Below are 27,919 nucleotides of genomic sequence, written 5' to 3' on the forward strand. Positions count from 1 at the left end.
CAATAAATATTATTTTGTTCCATCTCATTGAGTTTTTCCACACATGTTCTTTATAGTACAGTGCATGAAAAAAAAATCAAAATATATACTTAACCTTTCTTTTATTCACAAAACAAAGAAAATGAAAAAAAAGTAAAAGTATTATAAATGAAAGCATGAGAAATCAACTTTTGTTTGGTAAGTGAGGTAATGTTCAAGATACACTAAACATGATTGTGCTGAATAATGTATATATTTCCAATAAGTTTTCTAAGCTACCAAGATGTTGACCATGAGCATCGCAAGTATTTAGGTGAATAAAATAAAAGGAAAAAAAAAGATGGGTTGCTATCATCAGGATTTATTTATTTTTTGTTTTTTATGTAGGAGTGATAATATAAAAAAAGTCCTGGTTTGCTAGGTTTGACTTTAACTATAACTAACCTATAAAATACATTTTTTGTTTGTTTGTTTGCAAATAAGCCATCTGCCTAGCTTATTTAAGGTTCTAACGTTATGTTTATATGCAGTTTTTTGCATTTTTGTGTAAATTTGTTTAGATTTGCATTACTTTTCCTTAAACTGTCCCAATAGTCAAGCAGTTTTCCATAAATAATTTGCAGTCCATTGGTGAATCTGCAAATACTGAACTGTGCATAGACTGGGCTCTACGGACAGTTAATTAACTAAATCCACAAATTTAAGTTAAAAGCCTCTGTGAGAATAATTTCTCTCAAGAAAAAGTAATATTTATTCATCAGTAGCTATTTACCAACATATTTAATAAACATTTTCTTCATGTATTAATGTCATGACTCATTATAACTGATTTATTCCTACTTTATTAAGTTTCTGGTAATATTACCGTGTTAAAAAGAACCGTTTTTAGAAATCAAAGTAGTATATCCAATATTTCCATCCTCAAGTACTGAATGAGCTGCTGCTCTCTATGAAAATGCTGACTGATGTGTGAAAATTGTTAGGCTTTAATGTCTGCCAATTGAAAAATAAATTTGCCAACGGTGAAATACTTAGCTCTTCCTGCGCTCAAAAACTTTGTAACAAAGTACGGACAACGGAGTCCTTTCTCAGCATATTTCATTAAAGAGAATAACCCGTATTCTCTGTTGAATCGAGTAGCAAGGAAAGAAACGGGATTCTAGAGCTACAAAAGGGGCAGGCAAATGAACAGAGCAGCTGGATGAGCAGGCTGTGCATCTTTAGAGTCTGACTGTTAAGGTGGGAAGACCAGCAGAGAGAGACTCGGCTTTGAGTTAGTTCATCACAGCTTCTGCCACTTGCCGACAATGAAAGCGTTCCTGGGACCAGGAAAACTGCTGTCTAGGCAGAAATCCTCTTCTTTGTTGTATTCCACCAACTGGAGCAGCAATAAACCTTTCACCATGCTGCCTAGTGCTTGGCACAAAAAGAAAAAAAAAAAAAAAAACACTTCTGCTTTTGCAATGACTTCAGAGAAACGTCTCCATTCAAAAGACATTTTTTGCTTTGAGATGTGAGGAGAGAAGAAGCGCAGAGAGGAGGTTATTATCATATTGTGAAAACTCAGTTAGCAGAGGAGGTGGGTGGAAAGAAGAGTGGATTTGAATGTGCGGAGAGAAAGATGTAAGTAAGCAGCTATAAGACAGAGAGGGGACGTGTGATTGGATTTGACTGAGTTGTAGAGCTGCTCTGGCTGTCGGGCAGCTGGCTGAATGGTGGGCTCCAGTTTTAATGGAAACGAATGGGCGCAGGCAGAGGACTCTAATAAGGCCTTCAGAGATGACTCAAGACTTCAGAGCAAATCTGCGGTCACAAAGCAACACAGGTCTGCTCAAAGCCAGTTGAGACTCTTCTCATCTCATGCAATTTAATTACTCCGCAGTACGGCGGTCTGCGTCACATGACAGCTTGCCTCAAAATAACTGCAGTTTGTTGCAACTTGGACAGATTTGAATCTGAATTTCCAATTTTTTTAACACCCGACTACACAAAGTATGAAGTAGAGACACAGATCATAAAACTGCAACATTGCAGCGGGTTTATAATGATTTATCAACATTTTAAATGTCAAAGCGCTCTAGGTTTAATCATGTTACAGAAGTCGCTCAGATCAATGACAGAAGGAAAAATGCTGTCCTACTCTTACCTGCTTCTTTCAACGCTGGTCACAATGATTTCAATTAAAGCTGAACTATTGGGTCAATCAACGAATCGATCTTCAGTGCAATTTCACAGCAAAATATTATTTAGTTCACATTGCACTTGGAAACAAAAGAACAGCACAGCAACACAAAAACATGCATTTAACACAGGATTCACATTACTTGATGTTCACTGAATTTGTGTTAATATATCACCTAACATTTACTGTTGACAGGTGATGCATATCTAAGAGAAACATTAATCCTAAGAGTGAAGCTAAGAGCTAGTCAGACAGATCACAGATTTAGTTCATTTAACTATTTAAAGCAATTCAAGCAAAAAATAAAAATAAAAAAATACTAACATGCCTGGGATTCAACATTAGTAAATATATGGACAAAAAACAGTCCACAAAAGTGGCTTGTTGGACATGAATCCTAATACTTCTAGATAAACACGATAAAAAAAAACTTATTTTTAAATATAGATAAGATGGCAAATGCAGGTTTTGTTAGTTTTTCAGTTCTTTCTTGAAATAATTGCATTGAATTTTAACTGAACGACAAAGTAATGAAAAGATGTTTTATAGATCTATTTTTCAAGTTATTAAATTGGAAACTATGCATTTTTCACCCACCAATATAAACATCTCATAGAAGAAAATGTATCCATTCTCTTTCTGCAAAACTATTTGTCTTATTTAAAAAATGAAAACAAACATGAATTATGGCTATTTATAAATCTCAAATTATTTCCTATGGTGGCTATTTGTCAAAACTTGACTATTTTTCTATAAGTCAAGTAGAAATGTGACTAAAAAAGTTTGATTTAGCTGCACTGAAGGCAAAAATGGCTCTCTGGATTGTAAAGGTTGCAGACCCTTGAAGCCATTATTGGATCGGTTTGGTCCCTTTTTAGCGGCTGATCACTTCTTTGCACAAAAGTTAATACCAAACAACAGAGCCTTATGAGATCACTTAAAGAACATCAGAGCAGCAATAAGAGCACAGGAAGATTCAATTTGTCCTAAATACTAAAAACTTCCTACATTCTTGAAAACAGACTGCAGCTGATTGGGGATTGGTCAAGCTTGGACTTCTGCAAGTAACACAGCAGCTGAAATAACAGACAAATTTAATGATGCTTCGAAAACGTTTGCACAGTTTATATCTTGATCCTCAAAGCATGACGTTCCCTTATACCTTGCAGCCTCTTGTATCAAGCTGCCCAATATCAGATATTTAATCTAATTTGATGGCATGCAGAGCTGAAAACTCAACATTTACTTGTCTTTTTTATGCACTATGGATCCATATTTTGTTTGCCATGTTTGTTGTTGTGTACAGGATGTTTTTTGGAATGCAACCTCTGGGCTGTGTGCAGCCAGGAACGAAAGCAGAACACACACACCATAAAAATGTAGTAATCAATTCAAATTACTGTCCCTCCTCCTCCTCTTCTTCTTTGTTCTCTGTCTGTGAGCACATCTGTGCTATGCAGGCATTCTGGCTCTTTTGGCAGAACAACAAAATTCACCCAAAAATCCAGCTAATAACTCTGAATAGACTGTACAGAACTGTGGACTTCTGTATTTTTGTTCAAGAACGCAACTAATATAAAGCAACAAGAATAAATTAGGCTGTTACTTGTTGAGTGACAACATCCACCAACTTTTACTTTTACAAGACTCATTTAAAAAGGGCAACTAAAAAACAGCTAGGTCATCAATCATTTCAGTACCTAACTGAAAATTTCATCTTTAACAGTAACCCTGTCATAATAACCAATTAATTAATCAAATGATCAATTAGAATGAGTTCAATAATTTCCATTCTCATGATTAATATTTTTTCAGGGGCAATTGTTTTTTAGAGTCCACAATCTTTTTTATTTATAATTTTGGTTGTATGTGGTTTTAATTTCCATCTTATTTGGGGTTTTTTTGTCATGTTTTAGTTTCAATATTTAAAATGTCTTCCATTTTATGTGTGAAGTATGTGTGACAAAAATGTACTTTATTGGTCTTTTAGAGAGGGAGGACTGGCATGAGTATGCAATTATAATTGTGTTACTTGAAAATGCTCTCAAACAACATCATCATTTATCACAAAAATGTTTGGGACAATTTATCATCCAGTAAAATGTGTTACCGTGACAGGCCTGTCAGTAAATTTTGCTTCTTGAACAATTAATGAAGAACTTAGTGAGTTAAAAAAAAAAAACTACAATTAATACAGCTAAAAAATAAACTGCAAAACTGCAGTTTGAAAAACAAACATTTTGATTGCAAGATTAGCCAGAGGGCTGCCAGTGTATAAGCTGATGATAAACATCATGGTGTTAAATTTGTTAGATTTGTTATGTTTGTTTTTTTCTAATAGGAAAGTCTTACTCAACTACAAGAAATGTTTGGATTTATAAGCTCCATAAAAAGTTGGAACAACATCTATAAACATCATTCGCACTGCAAAACATCTCTCTCAAACCAACTAAAGGTGGTAAATAGCTTTGAAGTTAGCATTCCTGACAACTGGGTTTGCTAGAGTGTAGCTGAGTGTCTCTAATATAACATTTGCTTAGTCCGAGCGCTCCTCTGAGATACATATGTTGCATGATGCGTGTCATTGTGCCTGAAGGAGGAGAGCTGTTCTGTCAAGTGGCCCCATTTAGCCTTGCCTTACTGTTGTTTGGTCAACCCACTGTGCAACAATGATGCCTGCAGGTTATGTCACAGAGAAAGTGAAGACGGAAAGAAAGAGAGCGGACTGAAAATAAACTCTCAGGGTCACCTTAAAAGGACAGCCGAAGACGAGACGTGCTCCTCTCCAGAGTGCGCTTTGCAGAGTAATCTCTGCTTTCCATAGAAGTAAAGGGACATAGTGTACACAAAGACACAAATACGCTATACTCCAAACAGACCAATATTATTTTTCTTAAATGAATCTTCGCGGTATTTTTTTCAGCTTTGTACATGTAGAGACTTGCAGCCCATTTTTAGTGGAGAGCATCTGTGAACATCAGCTTTCAAGTGTTGTAACTTCTTACTTTTGATTTGAGACTGTACTTTCACTGGGACTTTCCAACAGTGAATATGTGCTTACTGCCCCAAAAAACTGACTATAAGTGTTTAATATCACCTGTTATCAATATTTTTTTTTTACGAATCTGAAATACTGCCAAGCTGGTGGCATGACCTTTCCTGTTGTATCCACAGTTTTTAATCCAAGCCGTTGCTTTTATGAGGCACAGTGGCAAACCTTAAACTGTGCAAGTTACTGAACAAGTTGTTGCTAGGTAACCAAAAGTTAGTCAACAGGTTGTTGCTAGGTAACCAAAGAGTGAGTGAGGTAGTCGATCCCGTGAGAGTTTGAGCAGCTAAAGGCTTTCTTTCCTCTGCCTACATCCCCCAGAATGCTGTGTGGTTCTGGTTCAGTGAAATTATTCAATATTGTGTCAAATGCATTATCAACTGGTATTGATCACATGTTTATTGCAATATATATTATTGATTTATTCCCTAGCCCTACTTTCCCAAAAGGGCCAGATAAGTAAATGGTGGTCCTGTTAGCAGATTTCCTGTATTTGAAAGTTCTAGTTTCAAAGGAGAGACTGAGCTGAAACACACCAAAAGTCTAGGATTCTGTTTTAATATCACTGGTTTAAAGTTCTCTACAACTTTACCCGACTTGTCATCATAACATTTGCTCACTGCTGTTCTCTAGCAAACCTCTGATGCCTTCCCAGAACAGCTGGATGTACACTCACATTCAGTTGAACAGATGGACTCTTAATGAACTTGTAAAGTGATTGGAAGACAATCTTTTAAGATTAAGAGGAAGAAACACAAATTTCTAAAGAATTTTGAGCACCATTTTACTTCCACAATACAATTAGGTAATGTTAAAGGGGTATGCCGCTTTTTTTTTAAAGATCCTGGTATGTAAGCCACTTTTTAACTCTGTAATCACATTTCCAACAATGTTATGATGTTGACAGATTAGATTTACTCTAGAACTCATCAGAACCTATATCCAATACAAAGCCTGTAATCGATAGATAGTAATTCTATTATCATACAAAAAGTTTTCAATTTGAAAATGTCCCTTAACACAGATTTACATTTAAAGAGCATTTCATTTCTACATGTCTCTAAATGCAGATAATTGTAGAAATGATGCTTGTGCCCTATAGGCTTGCAGCCATAGCTTTGAACATAAAAAAGCTGAAATTTTAGTAATATGAAGTACTTTACACCTTCTTAGATACCATCAGTTAACTGTTGTCAGAGCCCCACATTAATGAAGCACATTAGCTGAAAGTGCTGCTTTTTAACCCCTAGAACCCGACGGACCCACCGGTGGGTCCATCTGCCACGTGACCTCGGCTCGCTCTGTAAACAAAGGCTCCACGTGCCTTTAAATTTTTTTTATTTTTTATTATCCGCTAAAAGAGGCTTTGATCTTTCAAAAACTATTCCGCATAAAGGTTTTGCCCAAAATGTTAAGTTTAAATTTATTTATACCCACTGAGGGTGTAACACTCTAGAAGACCAGCTCCGTTCTTAAAGGTCTGTCCATCAGCATAGGGTCCGTCTGGTCAGCCATCGTGTATGACTTTGATTTTGTCTTTATGCTCTGCAAACACAGCATACGAACTCATTCACAGACTCGCTGAGCTGCATGTCTTACAGAACTGTAGGCTTTTACCTTCAGAGGGTGAGATGAAAATCAATGTTGCCTGCCCTTTAAAACAATTCACAGCTGTGGAGTTTCTCAGGGGGCTGGAATGAGCTCACTGCTCCCGCTTTCATACGTCTTACAGCATGGAGTTCTGCAGTAACAATCCGTCCACTCCCTCAGTTTCTTTAAGACCCTGATTCACCATAGAAGTCTTACAGATGTATTCTCTCAAAAATAGGTATTTTCTGAACTGGATGTTTATGGTAGCTCATTATAAAATAGCACATTTTAGTTAGGCTTCCACACTTTTACTGATTCACGTCTATATATAGACCACGCAATGCAACACATTGTTTGGTAGTTCACAGCTTTGTTTTTTAGACTGAAAATATGAACTAGGCAACATTCAGCTCCGAGTGTAGACAAGCAACATGATTCCAGCCAATCAGCAATACAGTTTGACTTAGACTGACATTTATGTAAAGATGCATTCCACTTCACTTAAAGGTGAGTTATTATGCTTCCTTGAACAGGTTAGGATATGTCTGCAGGATATACAAAACATTTGTATTACATGTTTTGTACAAAACATTTAGATAAGCCCATTCTGAGCTACTTTCAGAATGAACTGTCCCTTTAAATCCAAATAAGCTGCTGCTTGCCACGCCCCACAACTCAACGTTCACTCTTAGGTGAAAATAGCTGAAAAAGACACACAATTACACAAATGTACATATTTGAAACGCAGTAGAAGAGCCTCGTGCACAACCAACAAAAATGCAGCAGGTCGTTTCTGAATGGTAAATCACCAACAAAGCACTTGTCTTTTCCAGCATGTGCTGGTGGTAAAACAAGCTCACCAAACATTCTGGAACTTAGGTTGCTAGGTGATGGGTGACTCGCTGCTGTGGTTGCTAAGTAACGGGTTGGGTTGGGTTTTGCTGGGGTTGCTAGGCGAGGGGCAGTGCCTGCTGATTTGTAACTTTACATTCTGGAGGTTTTTGAAACAACTCATTTTCCAAATGACAAAAGAAAACATTAACTTATTGCCAAAAGATGTTTTTTTTTTTGCGGTTGGGCTGGTTTTAGAAGGAGTAGTTTCCCAAATGGAAGATTTGTTAATTTTGCATTATACGTCACCCTTAACATTTCAAAAAGCTTTAAGTAAGACAAGCGATACACTTTGAGTTCCATTGAAAATTAGCCCACTCTGTATTACATGCAAGATAATATTTTGGGAAAGGGAGCAGTGGGACAATAAGTAGAGGATAATGGATGGATTACCTGTGCTCTGACTCGTGGATTGAGAATATGACTCCCGATGTGGAGAACTTCTGCTGGATGGTGGCCAAGAAGGTGAATTCACTTTTACTCCTGAACAGTTGCACCACTCTTTCTGTGATGTGTGGTGGGGCGTGAACTGCCCTCCCAACATCTACAGGAATAAAATAAAATAAAGGTTAAACTCTTTTCACAGCCAGTGCACCGTCTTGCCCCCTCTGTGCTACTGTCACCAGTATGAGAAAACTATTACTGGGCTCACATGGAAAAATACACAGTGGTATTTTTACTCTTGCTCTTCTTTTCTGCAATACAAGTTTGTCTAGCATATTGTAAAAAGAAACATAAAATAAAACTGTCGGTGTGATGAATCTTCATGTGCCAATTTAGCAGCCTTAACATTTTTAAGTGGATTTGTGCATTTTTTCTTTTATTCCAAATATGTATATGTTCTTCTTGGTAAAAAAAAATAATAAGTTCAATTCGGTTATCCATAAGCTAACTAAACAATCAACTTTAGCAGAGTACGGTAATATGTAAAATATAGACAAATATCTCCATAATCTAATCTATCAAAATCTGGGAAACCTAAATAATCTTACACAGTTCTTTATGTTTTAAAGCCAAGCCCTGATATCTGATTTTAGTTTTAGATCAATAAGGCTAGGAGGCCGAGTCGTTTGTGTGAAACACTTCTGATTAAACATGCCCCTAATGATGATAATGATTACATTTGGGATCTGCTGCAAACTCATTAGAGCCAGATAATTTAATTAACCTGTTTTCAGAACATGCAAAACATCCAACAATGACATGGAAGGCCTGTCACAAAGACATTTTCCTGGGCGATAAATTTTCCCAGTAATTATTATGATAAGCGATAATATTGTTTTGAGACCATTTTCAAGTAATGCCAATGTTTGTCCCCTCAGAGACCAATCAACTTTAATTTTGTTAAAAGAACACTTAACACTGCAACTGGAAGATATTTTAAATATCCAAATAAAAACCACGGCCAGCAGAAAGCATAAGTAAATCATAAAATATTATCGGAATAGAAAATATTGAGCTCATTTTAATGCATCACGTGATTAATTGATTTACTGCGACAGACATGGGGAGGACTTGTGCACATGCAGAGTGGAGGGAACACGTGCCTGAAAGCCCAGAGCTGCATCTCCTGCGCTTCCACAATGCAAGCTTTACATGACAGACAGTCCAGTGGAGAGAAGCCTGTAGTTGTCTGAAGCAAAGGGCTTTTAAATCTCCCCAGGGTGACAGCAGCCTGCCTGCCCTCACACTCAGCCTCCCCACTGTCACAGCCCAGTTGATGGAGAGTCACTTCTCCCAGCCACCGACTCTTTTCCACATGCAGTCTCTCTGACCAGAGTCAGACATTAGATCATCCACTTTAATCGACATGGACACCAGCCCCGTTTTTACGGTGAGGATGCGGTCAGACCTCAGATTTCTTAACCGTCACCCAACTGACAAATAAAACACCGCTGTCACAAGTCAAGGTCAACAGTCATGCACTGATTTAATTATAGTACATATGTACGTGTGAAGTTATTCCTCGTCACAGCCTTAATCAGTTCCAGCAAATTGAGGTAATGACTTCTATCCAATAAATGTTGGACATTAACGAACACAAAGTCCATTCTGTGTAAATCAGTTCCTCAGATCAACTGTTTAATCTCAGCGATTAGCTGATACAGCAGCAGAAGACCACACCAGGCGCCGCTTCTACCTACCAACAGGAAACTGAGGCAGAAATCCACACAGGATCCACAAAACTGGGCAATAACCTATTGCTGTGATTTCAGCTGCAGCATTCAGATGCTTGAGGCTACAGCTAGGAGTTCAATGATGTGGAAGATTTGTTCCCTCTCTTTACTATTGTTTAAACACCAGCGGTGGACAGAAACAGAATACGTTTACTTGAAAACTTACGTACATTTTTTGGGGGACCTTGTGACTTTCAACTTCACTACGTTTCTAAAACGGTTGTAGTTACCTTCTCCACTTGGCTTGGCATAGCTTACTTTACTCTCAGTTAACAGTGTCGCTTTTACTGGGGAGAAGAAAAAGGTGTTTTTTTTCTACTTCTCCTTTGTTGGGTGAAGGAATGCCTTAAATAAAATAATGAAAATAGCTATAATTTTATTGCATTTTTATGCTCAAGTTTTTACAGGTGGTGTAGACTTTATAGTAAAGTGGTTATACATGTCAATACAACTGATCATTTCAGCAAGTTACAAGGTTCTCCAAAAGCATTCAAAAATACAGCAATGTACTGATATTAGAAAATATAATTTGTACTTTTGACTAAGAATTTTCAAAAGTAAGCACTTCAGCACAATAACTTCAGGAAACTTTTGACCGAGCCATTTTTACTTGTAGTTGAGTGATTTGACGAGTATCAATACTTTCTCCTCTTTCCTTTTATGGTGAAACAGGAAACATGTCAGGCACCCAACAAATCTACAGCAGCTGTGTGAGGTTGTCAATATCTCTAAGAAATCTTTCTGAAATGTGAAATCTCTGCAACCAAGTATTAGTGTACTTTTTCTAAAAGCAAAAAGAGCCCCAATCTAGCATTAGCATTGTGAGGTATGACTTTATGCTGTGCAGGTTAATGTTTTCCCAGGTGAAGATGCATCAGCAGCCTGTTGCAGAAGGTCTAGTCTTCCATTTCATTTTGATTTGCTCAAAGCATTTCTCATATATGAAAGCTTTCCCCAGAATCAGTAAAAGTCTGTGCTGCTTAATGCAAGTATTTCTGGCACTTTTTATACATCTGTTATAATAAGCGCCTCTCATGGGTAACCATGCCAACAGGGAACTTGTTTACATGTAGGTACAGCTGATGGAAGCTCCCAAAGTTCATCCAGTGCCCTGAATAACACCTCATGTCTGAGGATTGGAAGTGAATATGTACAAAATGTAATGCAACATGGAAAAGCAGAAGAAACGGCTAATTTCAACTACCTGCACTGGCAATTAGCTCTTCTTCGGTTTCTTCAATTCCTTATTAGGACTGAAAGAAAAGGTCACAGTTGCGTGCTGCAACAGCCAGTATATATTCTGGATATATAAATGGCTATATACAGTATTTGTCTCCAAGGCTAACATCCATTGATGACAAGCAATTATAGAATACAGTATTGACATTTCAAGAAAAAGATGAGGTAATAATTTTAGAAGCCAAGGATTTTTTTTTCCAGAAAAAAAAACAGTTTTAATTAAAGGATAGAGTTATATCAGTAACTTTAATGCAACACAAGCTGATTTTCAAATTCTAAACTTTTTTACTAAAAATGTATATTCCTATGATACTGTACACTGAGACAGTTCTACCGCACTTGAAATTGTAAAAAAAAAAATAAAAAATAAAAAAAAGGGAAGCATTAAACCAATTCATTTATCATTTCTGTCTGAATCCCCAACACTGCAGTGATGATGAGGAGCGATGAAATGGTGGGATCCTTAAAGCCTGTGCTGCATACATTACTCTCAGGTTCTTGTCGACATCAACAAAACCATTTACAGTGACAGAGGGAACAGGTAGAGTGGGATGGTTTGTCACCCAGCAGTCAGGTTGAAGTTTAGCGTAGCAGGCAGCAGCCAGCTGTCGCCCCCCTCCTTTTCCCCATGTTACAGCTCATCACTTTAATCAGAAGCCTGGCGCTTCCTCCCCCAGCCTGGCAAAGTCTCACACATGTCCCCTTTAAGTGGCAGCGAGGAAGAGGAGCTAGACGGAAGTCCAGAGAGCCTTCACTCACCAAAGCTGCAGCAAGGCAAGTCTCTGAGGACTTGAGTCCGATTTGATATGGAAAACTAGTGTGACCATGTTGCTACCAGATAAGCACATTACTGCATAATGCTTCAGTCTTTGCCACAGGCACACAGCAGATCAAGGCTGAATTTTCTTCAGGAGTCCAAAGTCCAACATCCAAGAACTTGCAAGAAAATGTCTCATTCTGCCGCTCACTCAGAGAAAACACATGGACTGTGTGTACTGCTGTTTGCAGCTAATATCACAAGATACTGAAGTCAAAGATTGTCATACATACACTGCAAAACAAAATCTTACTAAGTATTCGTCTGATTTCTAGTGCAAATATCTTAGAACATTTGAAATAAGACAAAACTAACTTACAAGTAACTTCAGGAAGATGTAGGAGTTTGTTTTAAGTAAATAAAAAATAGTTATATAGTCTACAGACATGTTGTGAAGATAAATACCTGGATGACTTAAAATTTTAATCACTTTGAATAATAAACTGAACTTAACATTATCTGATAACTGGGATCTATTGTAACATAGGTTGTTTTTTTGTAACAGATTGAGATGACGTGTTGTGAATTGTCGTTATATAAAGAGCAATTAACTGAATCAAACACATTCTGCTTATTTTTTGCCGTATGATTTTTATGAAGCGGTACCGTAATTTCTGGACTACGCGAGTAATTTTACTTTAGTATAACCTAATGTTTTCTTGTGTAATACTTTAAGGTAATCATACTATCAAATGTCCTAATAGCTTAAGATGTAAAAAGAACCGATTAGTCAAAGCTTAGAAACAATGTTCTACTTTAGTTTGATAACTAAAATAAACAATAAAAATCATGAAATAACATCTTCAGGACAAAACAATCCTACCACATAAATAGATCATTTGTTAGCATAGTTTAGCTGTATTTTATTTTGAAATTCTAATGATTAATGCCTGTCTGTCTTATTCACTAGCAAGAACAAATAATCTGTTGTGAAAGAACCATCATCCAGTCAGTAACAAAAAAAAATGCTTCCAAAAACACACAAGGCCTTGAAGCAGTGTGATTCAAAAAGTCCCACACCGACTAAATTTCATCGGCCGATCCCTTATTTTTCCATCCGTGATTGAAGCCAGTCATTTCTCCCACATTTTCAGCCCTCCAGTCATCTGCACATCCACAGCAGGCCATCCAGTCATCCATCCAGCACCCTGTCCCTGAGGAGCTAGCCTGTTTTTGGCTGCTCTAGGCAGGTCTGCACTGGTGAGTAACGGAAAGAGACCGGACTGCTGAAGTAGGCTTGGACTGGAGTTGAGGATAAAGAACTGACACGTGATAAAAAAAGAAGAAGAGAAACACGCATGACTCACCAGGACTGGAGGCAATGTTTAGAACAAAGTCCACAACAAACACTTCGACTTCATTAGAGCTAAATCAGAGAAGGAGAAGGATTTTCTGAGATTAAAATTACACACAGAGCTTTAAACTTAGAAACGTAGGAGCTGAGACATGTTACTGTTAAATAAATTAACATGCTTATTGGTGTGAGAGGGGAAAAAAACCTTCAAGTGTAAAGAAATGCTAAATACTAATTCAAACCAGCAGTGCAGCTGAGAGGGAACAGTGTTTGTACAAACAAAGAGGGAGAATACACTTTGATGCACATGAAGGATGCTGGAAGTGCATGTCAAGCAACCTCCAAACAGTTGTGCTCTCAGCAAGCATCTCCTAACTTAACTTGGCTTGTGTTTGAAGAGCTCCTCAGCTGCTGAAAAATTCATAAAACCAAATCAATAAAACATTAATGACACTTTTTCAACCTCTCCTTCCCCTTTGTAAGATGATAAGCCGACAGCAAACATTTAAAACCCTATATTTTCCATCCTGTTGGTTACCGGTGTGATGTCATGTGTCACGCATCTAATGAGGCCGGCCACAGATGGCAGTCTGAGTGTGTAGCTTCTGACCGAGGTAATAACCCTTTATCACACACCATCAGACTGAGTGCACTTTGATTACTGTAAATAACGATGAAACTCAGAAATAAAGACCATCCATATGAGGGCGAGTCGCCGGCTGTCACTTAAAGGACCATAATGTAGAGCACTGACAGATTTCTACACCGCAAATATTTGATGTTGGTCAGAGTGATGAAGATTTCCTTCAGGGGCCTCCAACATTTGCATGTGATATTTCTAATACACTCCACACATAAGCACAGCAAGGACCTGATCCCAACGGTAACCTGTTTGCACAGAGGTCTGTTGCTGAATGGGTTACAAGATAGAAGAAAAGAGGATTCCTTATCGTCAAACTCATTTTTATTTTGGGCCGTATCAAAAATCTGAGTGTTCTTAAAAGGGTTGGTTGTGTCAGAATCTACTGATAAAACCCATTAAACTGCTAAAATATAAATAAATAGCTGTTTTATTTCAGCATTCAATAAATGTTTCTTGAAATGAAACAAAGTCAAACATCTTTTCACACTGATCAGTCCAGCCAGGATTTTATGATTGTTTTTGTGATTTCTTTGCAACTGAAATCACAGATTTTTGATTTATTTAATAATGCCGTTATGAGAGACAACCAGCGTTAAATATGACGTATATAATTTATTAGACTTTTGACACTGTAAAAAGCCACCATGCTGCTGATTTTACCACCGTTTCTGTGCTTCAGTTAGGCTCCAGACAATCATGCCCTTCGTCACCATCACATCACCAACCTCCTCCACGCTCCCCAAATATCGGACCAATACCAATATGTTAAGAAATTACTAATATAACCCAATATGATCATCAAGCCAATACATTGTGCATCCCTATATGTTACTGAATAGCAACAAATCATAGTTTGATGAGATAAAACTGGCCAACTTTTTTCTTATTCCATGCGTAACGTTTGCTCGACAGTCTTGAGCTTAAAGCTCAATGCTCTATGAACTTTGACTGGGCATTGACAAAAACAATCCACTGAAAAAGAAGCGTACGCAGTTACAGTTTTAACGTTTTAGAAAAATGTTCAAATCAAAATTACAAAATACAAATAAAATATGCGAGCGATAGGATCTGATTAGATTAATGTCAATTTATGTGAAAGCCAAGACAAATGAGAGCATTAAATACATTTTAGGTTACAAATGTGAGGTGATGACATAATCAATATGCATATTTGTGAGTGATGTCATGATCTGAATACGAATTTTTCAACTTTATTTTAGCCAAAATATGATTAAAGAATGAAAACTCGTTCATTGTGGACTTTGAACTTTCCCTGTGCTAGCTGGTGAAGTATGAACATAATTTAATTCATTATTTTAACTTGTTCAACTGAATTTAGAGCTATATATCTATGTATAAAGCCAGGAAACGTACTGGATCCTCTTCTGCAATTCTGCCAAATTGTCATTTTATTCATTGTACATCATTTTACCTGAAATGTGTGGATGAGAAATGTCAGCCATACTGCTGATCTGGTTATGCAATGATGAAATAAGTATTTTAAAATTTCCCTTCCACTCCAGATCCTACGCTGTGTATTTCATACTGAGCAGAAACACAGCTCACCTAATTGTTTTAGTTGAGCAGCTCTGTCTTCCTTGGAGTTTCTGAATCCTGCCTCTGTCTTTCATCTTCCTACAATTGCTTTTTTTTTTGCTTCATGTCAGCTTCTTACTCATTTCTGGTTTTGTAATGAAACAGCTCTTGGATTAAAGCACCGCAAAAGGAGAAGTAATCGCAAATCCACATAGAGAAGGGGAAGCTTGGCACTTCATATTTTGCAGCCTGTGAGCAAGCTGTTTAATGTCACGCCCATATGCAATATGTCAGGCATTATTGCAGGTATTAGCTATGTGCCTCTGGGCCGTGACAGATATTTTCTGGGTGAGAGGCGAGATGCCCTTGGGTGACCACTGGTTGTATTATCTCTTTGTATGCGTATGTGTGTGTGTTCGCTGTGTGTCCCATCGCGATCGTATCTCTCAAATCTGCTCAGCATGCTGCCCACATGCACCACTTGTTTGCTCCACTCCTATTGTCTTTTTTTTTACTCTCTCTTATTTAAAAGCAAAAAGAAAACGCAGTAGAGGTAAAACATTTTGCTGTTAATCTTGTTGCAGTTTGTAAATTCATGTAAAATTATGGCCATCGATGCCAACGTGCATGATTAACAATTTTAATGAGTTAATATTACACATTGCAGATTAATCAAACTAGCCATTTTGACGTTAAAAGCCAAAATAGGTTCACATGCACAAATTACACTGATCACTCAGGATGAGCGACTGTCGCTTCAGTGCAAAAACTGCACAGGAAATGGATGGAGATGGATGTTCTTAAATTAATGTTTAAAACAATACGACTTCCTGAAAGTAAAAACCTGGAAAACTGAGAATTTTCCAGAATCTTCAGAAAACTGCTTAGTTCATTACTTTTAAAGATTGTGGAGCCCTCATTACCTTAGGGCAGTGGTTCCCAAACTTTTTCTTCTGCGCCCCCCCAGTGGTTTCCAAACATTTTCTGCGCCCCCCCTATGGATTACAAATGGCTGTCTGGTTGAAACGACGCGTGTCCGTTGTTAATCCGTTAACAACGGATTAAACAGTTTTAACTGCTGATAAAAGTGACAGAGGACACAAATATGGGAAGTGTGGAAGCCTCTACTGTATCAAATTGACATAGGAATAACAGAGAGTTGGCCATTCTAAGGTAAAAACCCAGCGCATACAGTGTTCATGTTTTGTTTTTGTTTTTTTCATCCAGACGGCTTCCCGCGTCCCCCCTGCAATGACACGGTGCCCCCCCCCTAGGGGATGCGCCCCACAGTTTGGGAACCTCTGCCTTAGGTCAACATTTAGCTACTTTTATAAACTGTGGAGTATTTATTACTTTAGACCAACATTTAGCTTTATACTTTTAATATCAGAGCAAGACCTAGAAAACCTCCTGTTAGTTTACAAATCTAGAACAAACTTAGAAAGTACCATCTACTTTATAGAATCAAACATGGAGAACCAACATTTAGTTTTATCAGAACAAGAATTCAGAGAAACCACTACTTCATCTTAACAAATGTGTAGTTTTATACTTTTACCTTTTTGTCTTTTTCTTGTATTTTTTATGTAATTAATATAAAGCACTTTGAACCGACTTGTTCCTGAAAATGTATTATATAAATAAAATTACCTCACTCAAACAAGTTTGAGTGAGGTAATTTTATTCAAATTATTGTCTCAGTAAAATGTTTGAGACAATAAAACATTTTCTCAAACCTTTATTGAAAATGTGCATACAGTGGCAGTTTGGTCTGGGTGATATGGGTAGATGCCCAGGGCGGCAGCAGAAAGAGGTGGGCCAAGAAGTAGAAAATAAAATACATCTCAGTCAGTTGTCCCCTGAAAAAGTTTGCTACTACTTGTATGCAGGTGTAATGCAGCAAATCCCCCTTAGTTACATTTTAGTACATGCTTTCTGCCACAAAGAACCCCTAAAAAACAAATAAGTGCTTGATTTTAACTAGCTGGAGAGCAGTAGAAAGAGGAGCTTGAACCACAACTCCATGCATATTTATATTTCAAGCTTACAAAGTAAGGCATAGTGATTAACCGAGATTAACTGAACATCGAAATTGATTTTTAAAATCAGCAGAATTGGCAAAAATGCAAAGGACGTCACCCAAAGACTCATTCTTCTAGCTTTCTCCAGAGCACGGCTAATTGAGATAAACAGCTAAGAAAGCAGATGGCTAGATGAAGAGCTGCTTGGTGAGGCTGTTGATTTCGTTCAACACTCAGTGTTTGGCTGTTTGTCAGGAGGAGCAGTATGAACACGGTGAGGAGGTAATTAAGCTTGGCTGAGTTGCGTTACGTGAGGCTTTATGTACAAGCTCCCTTGTATTTATACAGACGTTCCAGCTATACAGATGTAAACTCCTCCAGAGATAGCCTCAGTCCCAGCAGAGGGTCTACCGCAGGCCTGGCAGATACTGATACAGCTGCTCAAAGCTCTTAGCACTCAAACATATTACCTCGCATCTCATTTCCACCCGCCCCTCCTATTTGGGTTGGTGTTTAGCAGAAATACGAGTGTGTGTCTGAATTCTGTATGCATATGTACAATATGTGCACCAGTAGCCAGCTGTGATGTTAAAGCCTTCCCACAGCAGAGATGGGTTGTGTAGCACTATAGAGGGGTGGAGCAGATTGAATCTCAGCCTTGAGAGTTTTTAGCAAAACACACACAGAGACATATAAATGCTTTGAAAAAGAGAGAGGAGACCCACAGGCGCTGGATGTAAACAGCATGAAAATGTAACTTTTAAGCTTATACTAAAACTGAGATTGGTAACTTGATATAAATAACCCCTCGTGGTTTCTGAAACTCTCTTCATGACTCGGGTGGAGGGAAAAAACCAGGAAGATTCAAGATTTTATCACCAGTGCCAATCACAGCCTCCGAGATGAGATCAGAGGTAGATTGATGTCACTTCAAAGACTCTGGAGCTGCAACTGGTGCAAGCAAGTGGCTGAAAGTCATTTTTCAAGCTCAAGTAAAAATGCTTGTGATATTAAATGCATGCATTTCTGCTTTACAGCAAAATACTTCCTTCCAAAGTCAGCATGTTCATTATAAAAGTCGTTCATTTCAGACAGACAAAAAAAGCATTTAAAGCTGCAGTCATCCGTCATTTATGATGCAATCCATGTTAATTGTAATTTTTTTTTTAATTCCTTCCAAATGTAGGCATCATTGATGCGTCTATGTTAGATCTGCATATGGCCAAAGCTATTTCTTGGTGGGATAAGTTTGATATAAAATGTCACTCTTTGGTTTGTGGAACAGAACTTTAAATGTTTTTTGCCATCGTTTCACAAAACTGGAAATGTTCAGAGTTCGGTCCTGTAGGGAATCAAACCAACAATGCATTTTCAATTGGTAAAATCACATTTTACATTGTAATCCAGTTTGATTAAAGATTTTAAAATAAACCAATTTAAATACTCAGGTCTATTTTTGATATTCCTTTCTGCTACAGACAAAAGAATAAAGAAACATCATCACATTCTCTCATCCATTCAAGCAGTTAGGCCACTATCTAAAAACATAACAGTCCTGTTAGCGAACAAACAGAATAATACTTCACCAAAAAACAAAGAGGCATGGCAGAACAAACACACACATTCCTGTTCTCTCTTATCTGAGCAAATGGGACATCAATTCACACAGAGGCAAAGCAGAAAGGAGGCAGCTCATCAAATATGGACTGCTAGTGTAAAGTAGCTGCTGTGTGTGGAGCAATATCTCTATGTGCGCTGCGAAAACCTGTCAGCAGCAGATTATTCACGCGGGATGCCATTTGGAGGCGAAGCCACAGAGTTCAGTGACTCTAGCTGCGCTGCAGTTGATTATGAAGTGAGAAACAATGAATTATTACAACAAATGGTGCTCCAGATGTTGCCTCTGTCTTCATGACAAACACTGTGCCTTGTCGAGCGTAGATGAGTGAACTTAACGTAACGCGAGGCTGAAAAATCTCTGGTTTTCTCTGCTGTGAGGTGAAGTTGGGTGCAGCTTCCCTCCTCTGAATAAATGCTAATTATGACACATTATCTTGGCTCGCTCGTCTAATATTTAGCTTAAAGAAAGTAACCATAGATTACTTTTGGACAGTCTCTGGAAAGATCTCTTAAAGTTTTATCGTCTTTAAAAGGTAAAAAAGTGAGTTGAAAACCAAGTTATGTACAACTTAAAGTGGGCGATTCTTGTGCAAAACACTAAATCACATTTAAAACTTGGGATCAGTGCTTCCACTTTGTCCGAGTAGGTTGAAGGTGTTGCTTTATGTTTGAATAGATCATCTGCAACTGCTTGCTTCAGGATTTAAAAGCTTTTATACCCCATACGCATGTTACTGGCAATAGTTACAGCAATAATAGAATATCTCTTATTATAGGATGTTTTAATTTAACACCAACAATCAAGGTTCCATATCTTTCCACACAGTTGAATGACTAAGTCTGTTTCCAAGCAAGGGTTAATATTCTTCCTCCAATAAATGCATGATTGTATAAGCTGTTCAAATTGTAAAAGTAAATATTTATTCCTTAGAAAAAAGCTTTAACAATCCATTGTTTTACTTTCCAGAATATAGAAATATTATTTATAGGCTTTGAATTATGTAAAAAACGTTAGAAAAACAAAAAACAGTGGATGTTGTTCTTTGGTGTTCAAGCTACTGATTGAGATTTAAAAAAAAGAAACAACATGAATAAAATGCATCATGAATGTTTCATCTTATTTTTACTAAACTGAATCAAATTATTTTCTGAGTCATTAAAAATAATATATGGATATACTTGCGTGGCAGATTTATTCTTCATGCTGAGGAACTGAGTAACACTAAGTGTTTGTGGCAGCTGAATGCACTGCCTCCGTTTCTTTTTAAACCATTTCTCAATTTCAGCTCTTGTGCCTTCAAGACATGAATGTAACCCATGAAAAGCCCAAAGACAAGAAGAGGAGTAGATTTCTTACCGTTTTTAGGTACGTCGCTTCCTCCTTTGACCCAGACTAAAGAAAATGACAGCTTGAAGCAAAAAGCAGCCGCTGCACACATTTATTTCTGTTTCTTAATTTTTAATCTTTGCGTCTTTGATCTTACACTGCCAGCATTTGTTGTGTGATCCTTCTGGGCACCGAGGTGTGAAACAGTGTGGCAGGTAAAATATGCACTTCAAGTCCTAAATAACAAAGTCCAAACTTCTTCAAACCAGCACTCCATGTATTAAACACACTCACAAGTTCATTAGATACAATTCAGAAATAAAATCCTCTTAGAAAGTCAAACTGAACTTGTTTCTGTTTGGGCGTCTCTCGTTTGCGAGAGGCTCGACGCCAAGCTGTTAGCTGGACACGTCTTAGTGCTCACTTAAAATGAATATTTATACCAACTCTAATGTTTATCCTTTGGATAACAGGTTTGTTTGTTTTTTTGTTTTGTTTTTTTTTAGTTGCAAGAATCTGTAAATCCAGCCGGATCTGTTAGAACTAACCATAGAGATGACAAAGCAGCGGATCTGCTGAAAAATATGCGCACGTTTAAAAATTTAACCCCGTAGCTGAGATTAAAGCAGTGGAGAAAACGGCCATGCATTGGCCAGAACTGGTTACCATAAAAACTCTAAAACTACAGAAAAACTGTATTTCATCACCAAGACATAACTGTTTTTTATTGCTTACAAAAACTGAAATATCATCAAATCAAGTTGCAGCTTGATTTGTTTCACCATAAAAGTCAATGGTATTCATGTTCAAAGCCATTTTTTATTATTAACTAAGCACAAATGATAAAGTTAATATTTATTTCATAATCCTAAATTTTGTGCTTTGGAAAAGATGGAGATCTTTATATTAAAATGTTCATTTCTGTATAACTAAAAGGTAAATCCTGCTAATCTTATTTTCATACATTGTTGTAACCTTCTTGAAGATTTAATCCATAAAACATTTGACGAGTTTCTTTCAAAAGGGTGATGAAATGCTGATTTATTTTTAATGCAACGCTTGAACAATTTCAACAGGATGATTCAATAACCAGACATCCACACAAAAAACAAAGCTGTTGCACTACAAACTAGAGTTTACTTTCCTTATTTCAAAATGTTTTCATTAACTTTAAACCATGCAGAACATTTTATCATTCAAACCTGACCTCTACCTTTGACTACTGAAGAGGAAGTTTATCTTCTCCCAAAGTCGCTTAGACCTTCATCTGTACTTTAAACACAAAAAAAATCAGGATGACTAGTCTGGTGAGGTGTTGACATGGCGACAGCGACACCCCCTGCATTTGTTGCATGCTTCTGCTCAAGTTTAAAGCTTGTCAATGACATCTTTTGCTTTTAAGTTGCCATGGCTCTGTCTGGCGCCCGGTAAATTAATAGTCATTTGCAGCAATGGTGGTGTCAGGGTTGTCTTGACAACCAGGTTTTTGGACTCTGGTGGAAAATTCATGAAATTTTCCACCAGAGTCCACCAGAGTCCACCAGAGTCCACCAGAGTCCACCAGGTGGACAACCACGTCCACCTGTAGGAAACCGGTTCTGCATTGTGTTAGTTAGGAAGCAGTAGAGATCCATGACTTTAAGCAACACTCCTGAGTGAGATTCCTCTGTTCACTTATTTAAACAAACTTCAGGACCTGGAATGCATATTTATAACACCATAAAGCACAAAGACTTTAATCCTTGATTGTCAGCAGCTACTCAGTAGAAAGTATCTTCTACGTATAGAAGGTAACCCTGTGAGGTATATTCAGTGAAAGCAACTTTCTTTTATAAATTGCATTTAGTGTGAGGTCTTAAACATTTAAAACAACATGACAACGATTCTACAAGCTGCCAAGTAACAACCAAGCAACTGTAAACCAAAAGGTCTCGCTGGATGCCTTTACCTAAACTGTGATCCCTTTTGAAAGCAACAAAATTTGTCTGCTCTTGTTCATCACATATGTCATAATGCTATAAAAGTGTCATAAGCTCTAATTAATCGGAACAGTAAAATTCCAGTTCAAATCTGCAACAGCCTGCAAAGCCATCAAAGTGTATGTGAATCCAATTATAGCATCCCTGTGATACCATCAAAACAAAGACAATGGCTGCAGGCAGGACAAAGCGCAGCTAATTATATTAAGCCTGTGATGGAGATTGGAAGCTGCTGTAAGACTGAATCTGTGCACCCTAGCAGGAGTTTGGGACAGGAATGAACAGCGTTTAATTGCATCATGCTGAGGTTCCTGCACCAGTTGGCAGTCATGGATTTTAAAAGAGGAACTTTTAAGATTGTAGATGACATTTCTCTGGGTGTGATAATGAGCAATGCCTAACAAGGAGCTTGCATTGCTTGATAAAAAAAAAAAGACATTGCATCTACTTTTTTTTTCCAGTCAGACATTTTTAAAAGTTAAATTTCAAGGAGCACAAACAGCACAGCTGGTGGTTTTAAAGATCCTAAAAATACAAAAGATGAATCATTAAAGGAAAAAAGGATCAGGCCTCCGTCTGTGCAGTGAGGTTTGTCAGGAAAATGAATGTGTGGCATTATTTAGACAGTAAATCGTTCATCATGTACCAGTTAGTATGCAAAGATGATAATCAGTCAGAAGTTAAATACATACTTTAAAAACAAATCCTTAGTAACAGATGATGAATTTCCAGATTACTACATCCTGAAGTAGGTCAAAAAATACTTATTTTCTCAAAACACAACCAGAATTTGAAAAGTGATGCCTTTCTGTTATTTGTATTCATTTTGCTGTTGCCTCACAGCATGAGGGCCAAGCTATGTGACATTTGGATGACAATACATTCATCAAGGCACTCTGGTTTCCTCCAAATCTAAAAATATACAACACATCTTCAGTTATTGATCTTAGTTTAAATAGTTTTTTGCCAAGTAGTTTTGGTCTAGTTTCTTGTCCAAATATGTCAGTGCAGATATGAGCTTGTTTTAAATAAATAATTCTAATTATTTAACAAATATTGACAAGTATTACTTTACTGACACATTAACCCTCCTGTTGTCCTCGGGTCAGAATGGGTTAATTCACTTTCAGTTATTTATAGTGTTGTATAGAAAATAATCTGCCAATGGAACTAGTACTTTCTAATCAATTTCAAGGAATTGAAAATGTTGAGATTTTCAGTTGGAAAATTTTAGATTTTCTCTGAAAATTTCCAAAAATGTTCACCACATGAAAGCTCAACATTTTCACTTTTGTTTTTCTAGAACATTTCTGAGATTCTGAACTTTTCTTGGGGGTGGGGAGGGTCCTAGAAAATTTTTGACTTTTCAAAAAAACAAAAAAAAACAAAGACATTTCTTAATTGTTTTGGTGGAAATGTACTTATCTTTTTTTTTGTTGTTCCATCTACAATGACCCTAATATGCTGCTGTAATGCACCTTAATTTGTGGTTCAGGTGAGATTTGAACCCAAAACCGTTTAGAAAGGAGAGCGTAGTGCCATGTTACACCAACATGTGCTGTGGTTCACCAAAACTTCGCCACCCACTAGCATCAATGTAAACATCCAGGAGAAGAAAAACACCCAGACTTTGACAAACTGCTATAATCTTAACCAGGCTTATTCTTTAAATCACCATACAGAGAATTTCCTTCCTTTGGCAAGAGCCTGATAGTGTGGAGAACAGGATGCAGCCCGTCTTCCATTACAGTATGTGCAAAGTATGACACTTGTAATGGTTTCTTGGAGAAGGGATTAGCTCCCTCCAAGTGTGCACACAGGCATTAGCGGGAGTTTTTCGATAAACAGGCAACATACCACACTGAGGTTCCCTCAACTACTAATTATACGGTGTTTACACATCACTACTCACCATCTTTCCTCTGGTACCAGTGTCACATTTTGCAGTTTGGTGTTCTTAAAGAAATCTTGTGACTGGAAGGACGGTTTTGTAGAAAGGGATTAGAAACTCATTCTGAGACGAGATATTGAGCTTCAAGGATAGTTTTATGTTTGACTTCAGCAACCAGAAACTTCTGAGTTGGAAGCAGATGGAAAGAAAACGCAGCTCCTTATAAATGTTGACTGAATGTAGTTATTCTCATATTTGCAGTGAAAGAAAGAGAAACAGAAATAGCAAAGCAATAAACTGGAGGATGTAATTTAAAAATGCAGCTGAAACCAGATATTATATACACCATATGCAAAAATATACTATTTCACACCAAAACGAGGACAGAAATACAAGCTTTGTCTCTATTTGGACTGAAAGGCCACTCAGTGAGAAAAAGCCTTTACTCCAAAAGCAGCATAAAAATTAGTTTGCAGGCAGCATTAGAAACATTTCCTGTGATCTGACAGTTCAAATTTTTGAAGAACTCAGAAAAACTCTCACTCTCATAACTTAAAATGGAAAAAAAAATAAATATATGTTTAATGGAAGAACATGATATTCTTCCAAAAAGGGTTATCTGTGCTGTACAGTGTAAATAAACATCTGGTTTAAACTGCAACTGTAGCACCATAAAGCAAGAAATATTAAAATGAGCTACAATTTAAAAATAATGCTGTAATTATGTAGCTTTTTAACAGCAGAAGATCAGAGCTCTGAAAAAAATCTAAATGAATCTTTGGAGTACAACACAGCTTCACAGCAAAGCCATTAAGTAATAAACAGAATCTTACAGTAAATGTAAAGTTTCATTCATGACCTCGACCCAAACAGATGATATTGTGCACAAATGATGCAGGTTTTAGGTCAGTCTGTGACAAGATCATGATTCTTACTTCCAAATAAAAAGGGACTTGGTGTGTGGTGTGTTTCTGTGCTCTGCTCTTAATTTAACATCAAGGGGCCAATAGAGACGCGTCTGTCTCTTTAAAAGATATCACACTCATGTACGATGAATAATTCAGACTGAATAATTCCTCTGAGGTTGCTGTGAGGTGGGACCATTGTCTCGCCTCCTCTAGCAGCAGGACAGGCAGAAATCTCATGCATAAAAGATGAAAAGGTTTGATAGCCTCCGTTGGATTCGGCGACCGGGATTGCACGCCGCAGATTTCAGAGTCGTGGCCTGGCTTAGCTGTGAACTACCCTCAGCCTCTCGGGCCCAACTGCATGGGGCTCCCTCAGCAATATCTGTGCCACTTGCAACCCAGCTCTTCTCTGCAGTCAGATGGGGGGGCGGAGGAGGCGGGGGGGAGTTATAAATAGCAACAACATGGATGCAGGAGAGACTGAGACCTCACAGAAATTTCTCAGTTTCCAGACAATCTGACGAATCACGCAGAAGCTTCATTGAAGATACTTTTTTCCACTAAAACTGTTTTATTTAGCCATGCTCCTGGTGCATCCATGTTTATCAAGATTTCCAAAATATGTCGTCACCCATTTCTCCTCTGTAAGCCGCCTACTGTGTAATTTTAGTGTATCCTAGGTAATTAAGTGCTAATTCGATCTCATTAATGTGCCTTTTTTTTCCTTTTCTATTTCGTTACCTGCAGCTTAGCGCCATCCTGGAGAGAACGGGGAGATCCATTCAAGTGGAGCCAAACCTTGTGACGACCCGATCGCCTGACACGAGCATGATAACATTTAACTTGAGCGCATCAAAGATTGGCATGCTTCGACTTTCTAAAAGAGGAACAGCGTGCACAGCGCTGATATCCTCACAAAAAAAAAAAGGGAACCTGCAGAGATTATTGGCTTGTCTTGTTAACCCTCCAACATTCCTGGTTACACAGGAAACACCTGCATGTCTTATGATAATATAAGGGCAAAAATGTGTGGTTTAGGCATTTGTGCATCGATTATGTGCCAGCAAACCACTAGAGAAGACATATCTGGCCATCAATACGATCATAAATTCAAACTCCTCAGCAGAGATGATGGATTAAATCACAGCTAATATAAAAATAAGCCTGTGAGTGTTCGTATTGATCCAAACGCCAACTCTGTCTCGACAAGGACAGACCATCAGAAGCCCTGAAGTGGGTAAAACACCACTTAATCTATTAGGAGAAATACTGCCGACAGTGTAGACTTTTTAAAGAGGCATCAAAGTGTGCAGGATAAACAAAAAAACGGTTATTACAAAAAAGGTTAATTCAAAAAAGAATGGCTACAAAATATGTTATCATATTCCTTTTGTTAAAGCTCAACTATTTTTGTCATGTTTTATTCTTTCAAAAGGGCCGATATGTCAAATTAACTTTTTTTTTAGCTTTATGTCAGCATCATGGAGAAACATTGTGATGACGCGCTGAAGGTGAAGCGTCAGAAGAAGTAGGAGCTTCTTAAACAGACGGCGTTCAATTTCAAGGCATCAAATTCCAAAGTCAAATTTCTTTCAAGTTATATTTGACAAACATTTTCATAGCAACTGACTAACAGTTACTTCATTGTGCTGTAAGATGGCGCCAAAATACATAATACCAAACTTAAGATACATTTTTGGGCGTATTAAAAGGAATCAAGTGGATAAAAAGTCATGTTTGTGCTACATGCAAATATGTAAGTGGTTATACCTGGATTAAATCAACATCTAAATCAGCTCTTTAAACACATATTTTGCTAAATATTTTCAGACAACCTTTTATTCCTGTTGGTTTTTACCCGAACAGATCTCTGGGCCTGCAGACCTCGGCCCCAGGATACTGAAACATTATTGAAAGTCTGACACTGCGTCCTTCACACTTATTTTTGTAGATCCACCACATTAACCTCCAAGACTTTAAGGGTTCTTCAAGTCAAACATTCGATCAACCAGCAACCCCCTGGCAGCGGCTCCACTCAGGGAGAGTTTCTCTCAGTAAGGGTTCAACTAATCTCTACTGCTAACCCCAAAAACATTTACACCTTTTTAATTCGTTCACATTTTGTAAAGTTACAATCACAAAACAAAGTTCAATGTGTTTCAGAGGGGGCAAGCAAACACAAGTAATGTACTTTTATGAATTAGAAGAAAAATGACTGCAGGAGGTCTGAATGGCTCAAAGCGATGTTAAATAATGTGGGGGGGGAAAAACTCTTTCATTCAGACCAAAACACACACAGACAGGTCAGGGATTAAATTGTGAGATGTCCAAAGCTTAAGATGTGCTTTCTTTTCATTCTAACCCCGTTTTTAACTCGTACAAAAAGCCCAGTTTGATCAATCATCTGAAAATGTAATGGAAGGTCAACGTAGAGAAAAAGCTAAATAAGTAGTATTACTTACAGTTTCTGCAAGTTAGAAGAAAGTAAACGGTGGCAGCAGGATCATCATGCATGAGAACAACAGATGGAGCTAAACAGAGTTATTGTAAAAGCAAAACTATACAGGCTGCAAAAAAAGTTGAGCATTTTTACGTTTTAGAATCAGTAAAACTCCACAACTCAATCCGAATGAGAAATTGTAGCACAACTTATAAAACTAAGGTCACCAACACTAAAGTTTCTCTCTCTTAGCTTGAGTTGTTCACACTGCCTTTAAAGGTAGCAAAAGGTTGAGGCCATCTACGAATACGCAGCATATTTTTAAGATTTTTATGA

The 27,919-nt window shown here is 37.6% G+C and overlaps 1 protein-coding gene across 2 annotated transcripts in view; it reads right to left on the minus strand.

The window, feature by feature from the left end:
- The window catches only part of LOC103142621 (protein kinase C-binding protein NELL1), a 229,172-nt gene that overhangs the window by 188,462 nt on the left and 12,791 nt on the right, over positions 1 to 27,919 (minus strand). For both annotated transcript variants that reach the window (XM_007558768.2, XM_016674700.1), the window contains one exon: positions 8,085 to 8,235. In XM_007558768.2, the coding sequence (XP_007558830.1) occupies positions 8,085 to 8,235 (151 nt within the window). The remainder of the gene's footprint in view (positions 1 to 8,084; positions 8,236 to 27,919) is intronic.

The sequence above is a fragment of the Poecilia formosa genome, unplaced genomic scaffold (assembly GCF_000485575.1).
Source record: "Poecilia formosa unplaced genomic scaffold, Poecilia_formosa-5.1.2 Scaffold99, whole genome shotgun sequence".
Lineage (NCBI taxonomy): Eukaryota > Metazoa > Chordata > Actinopteri > Cyprinodontiformes > Poeciliidae > Poecilia > Poecilia formosa.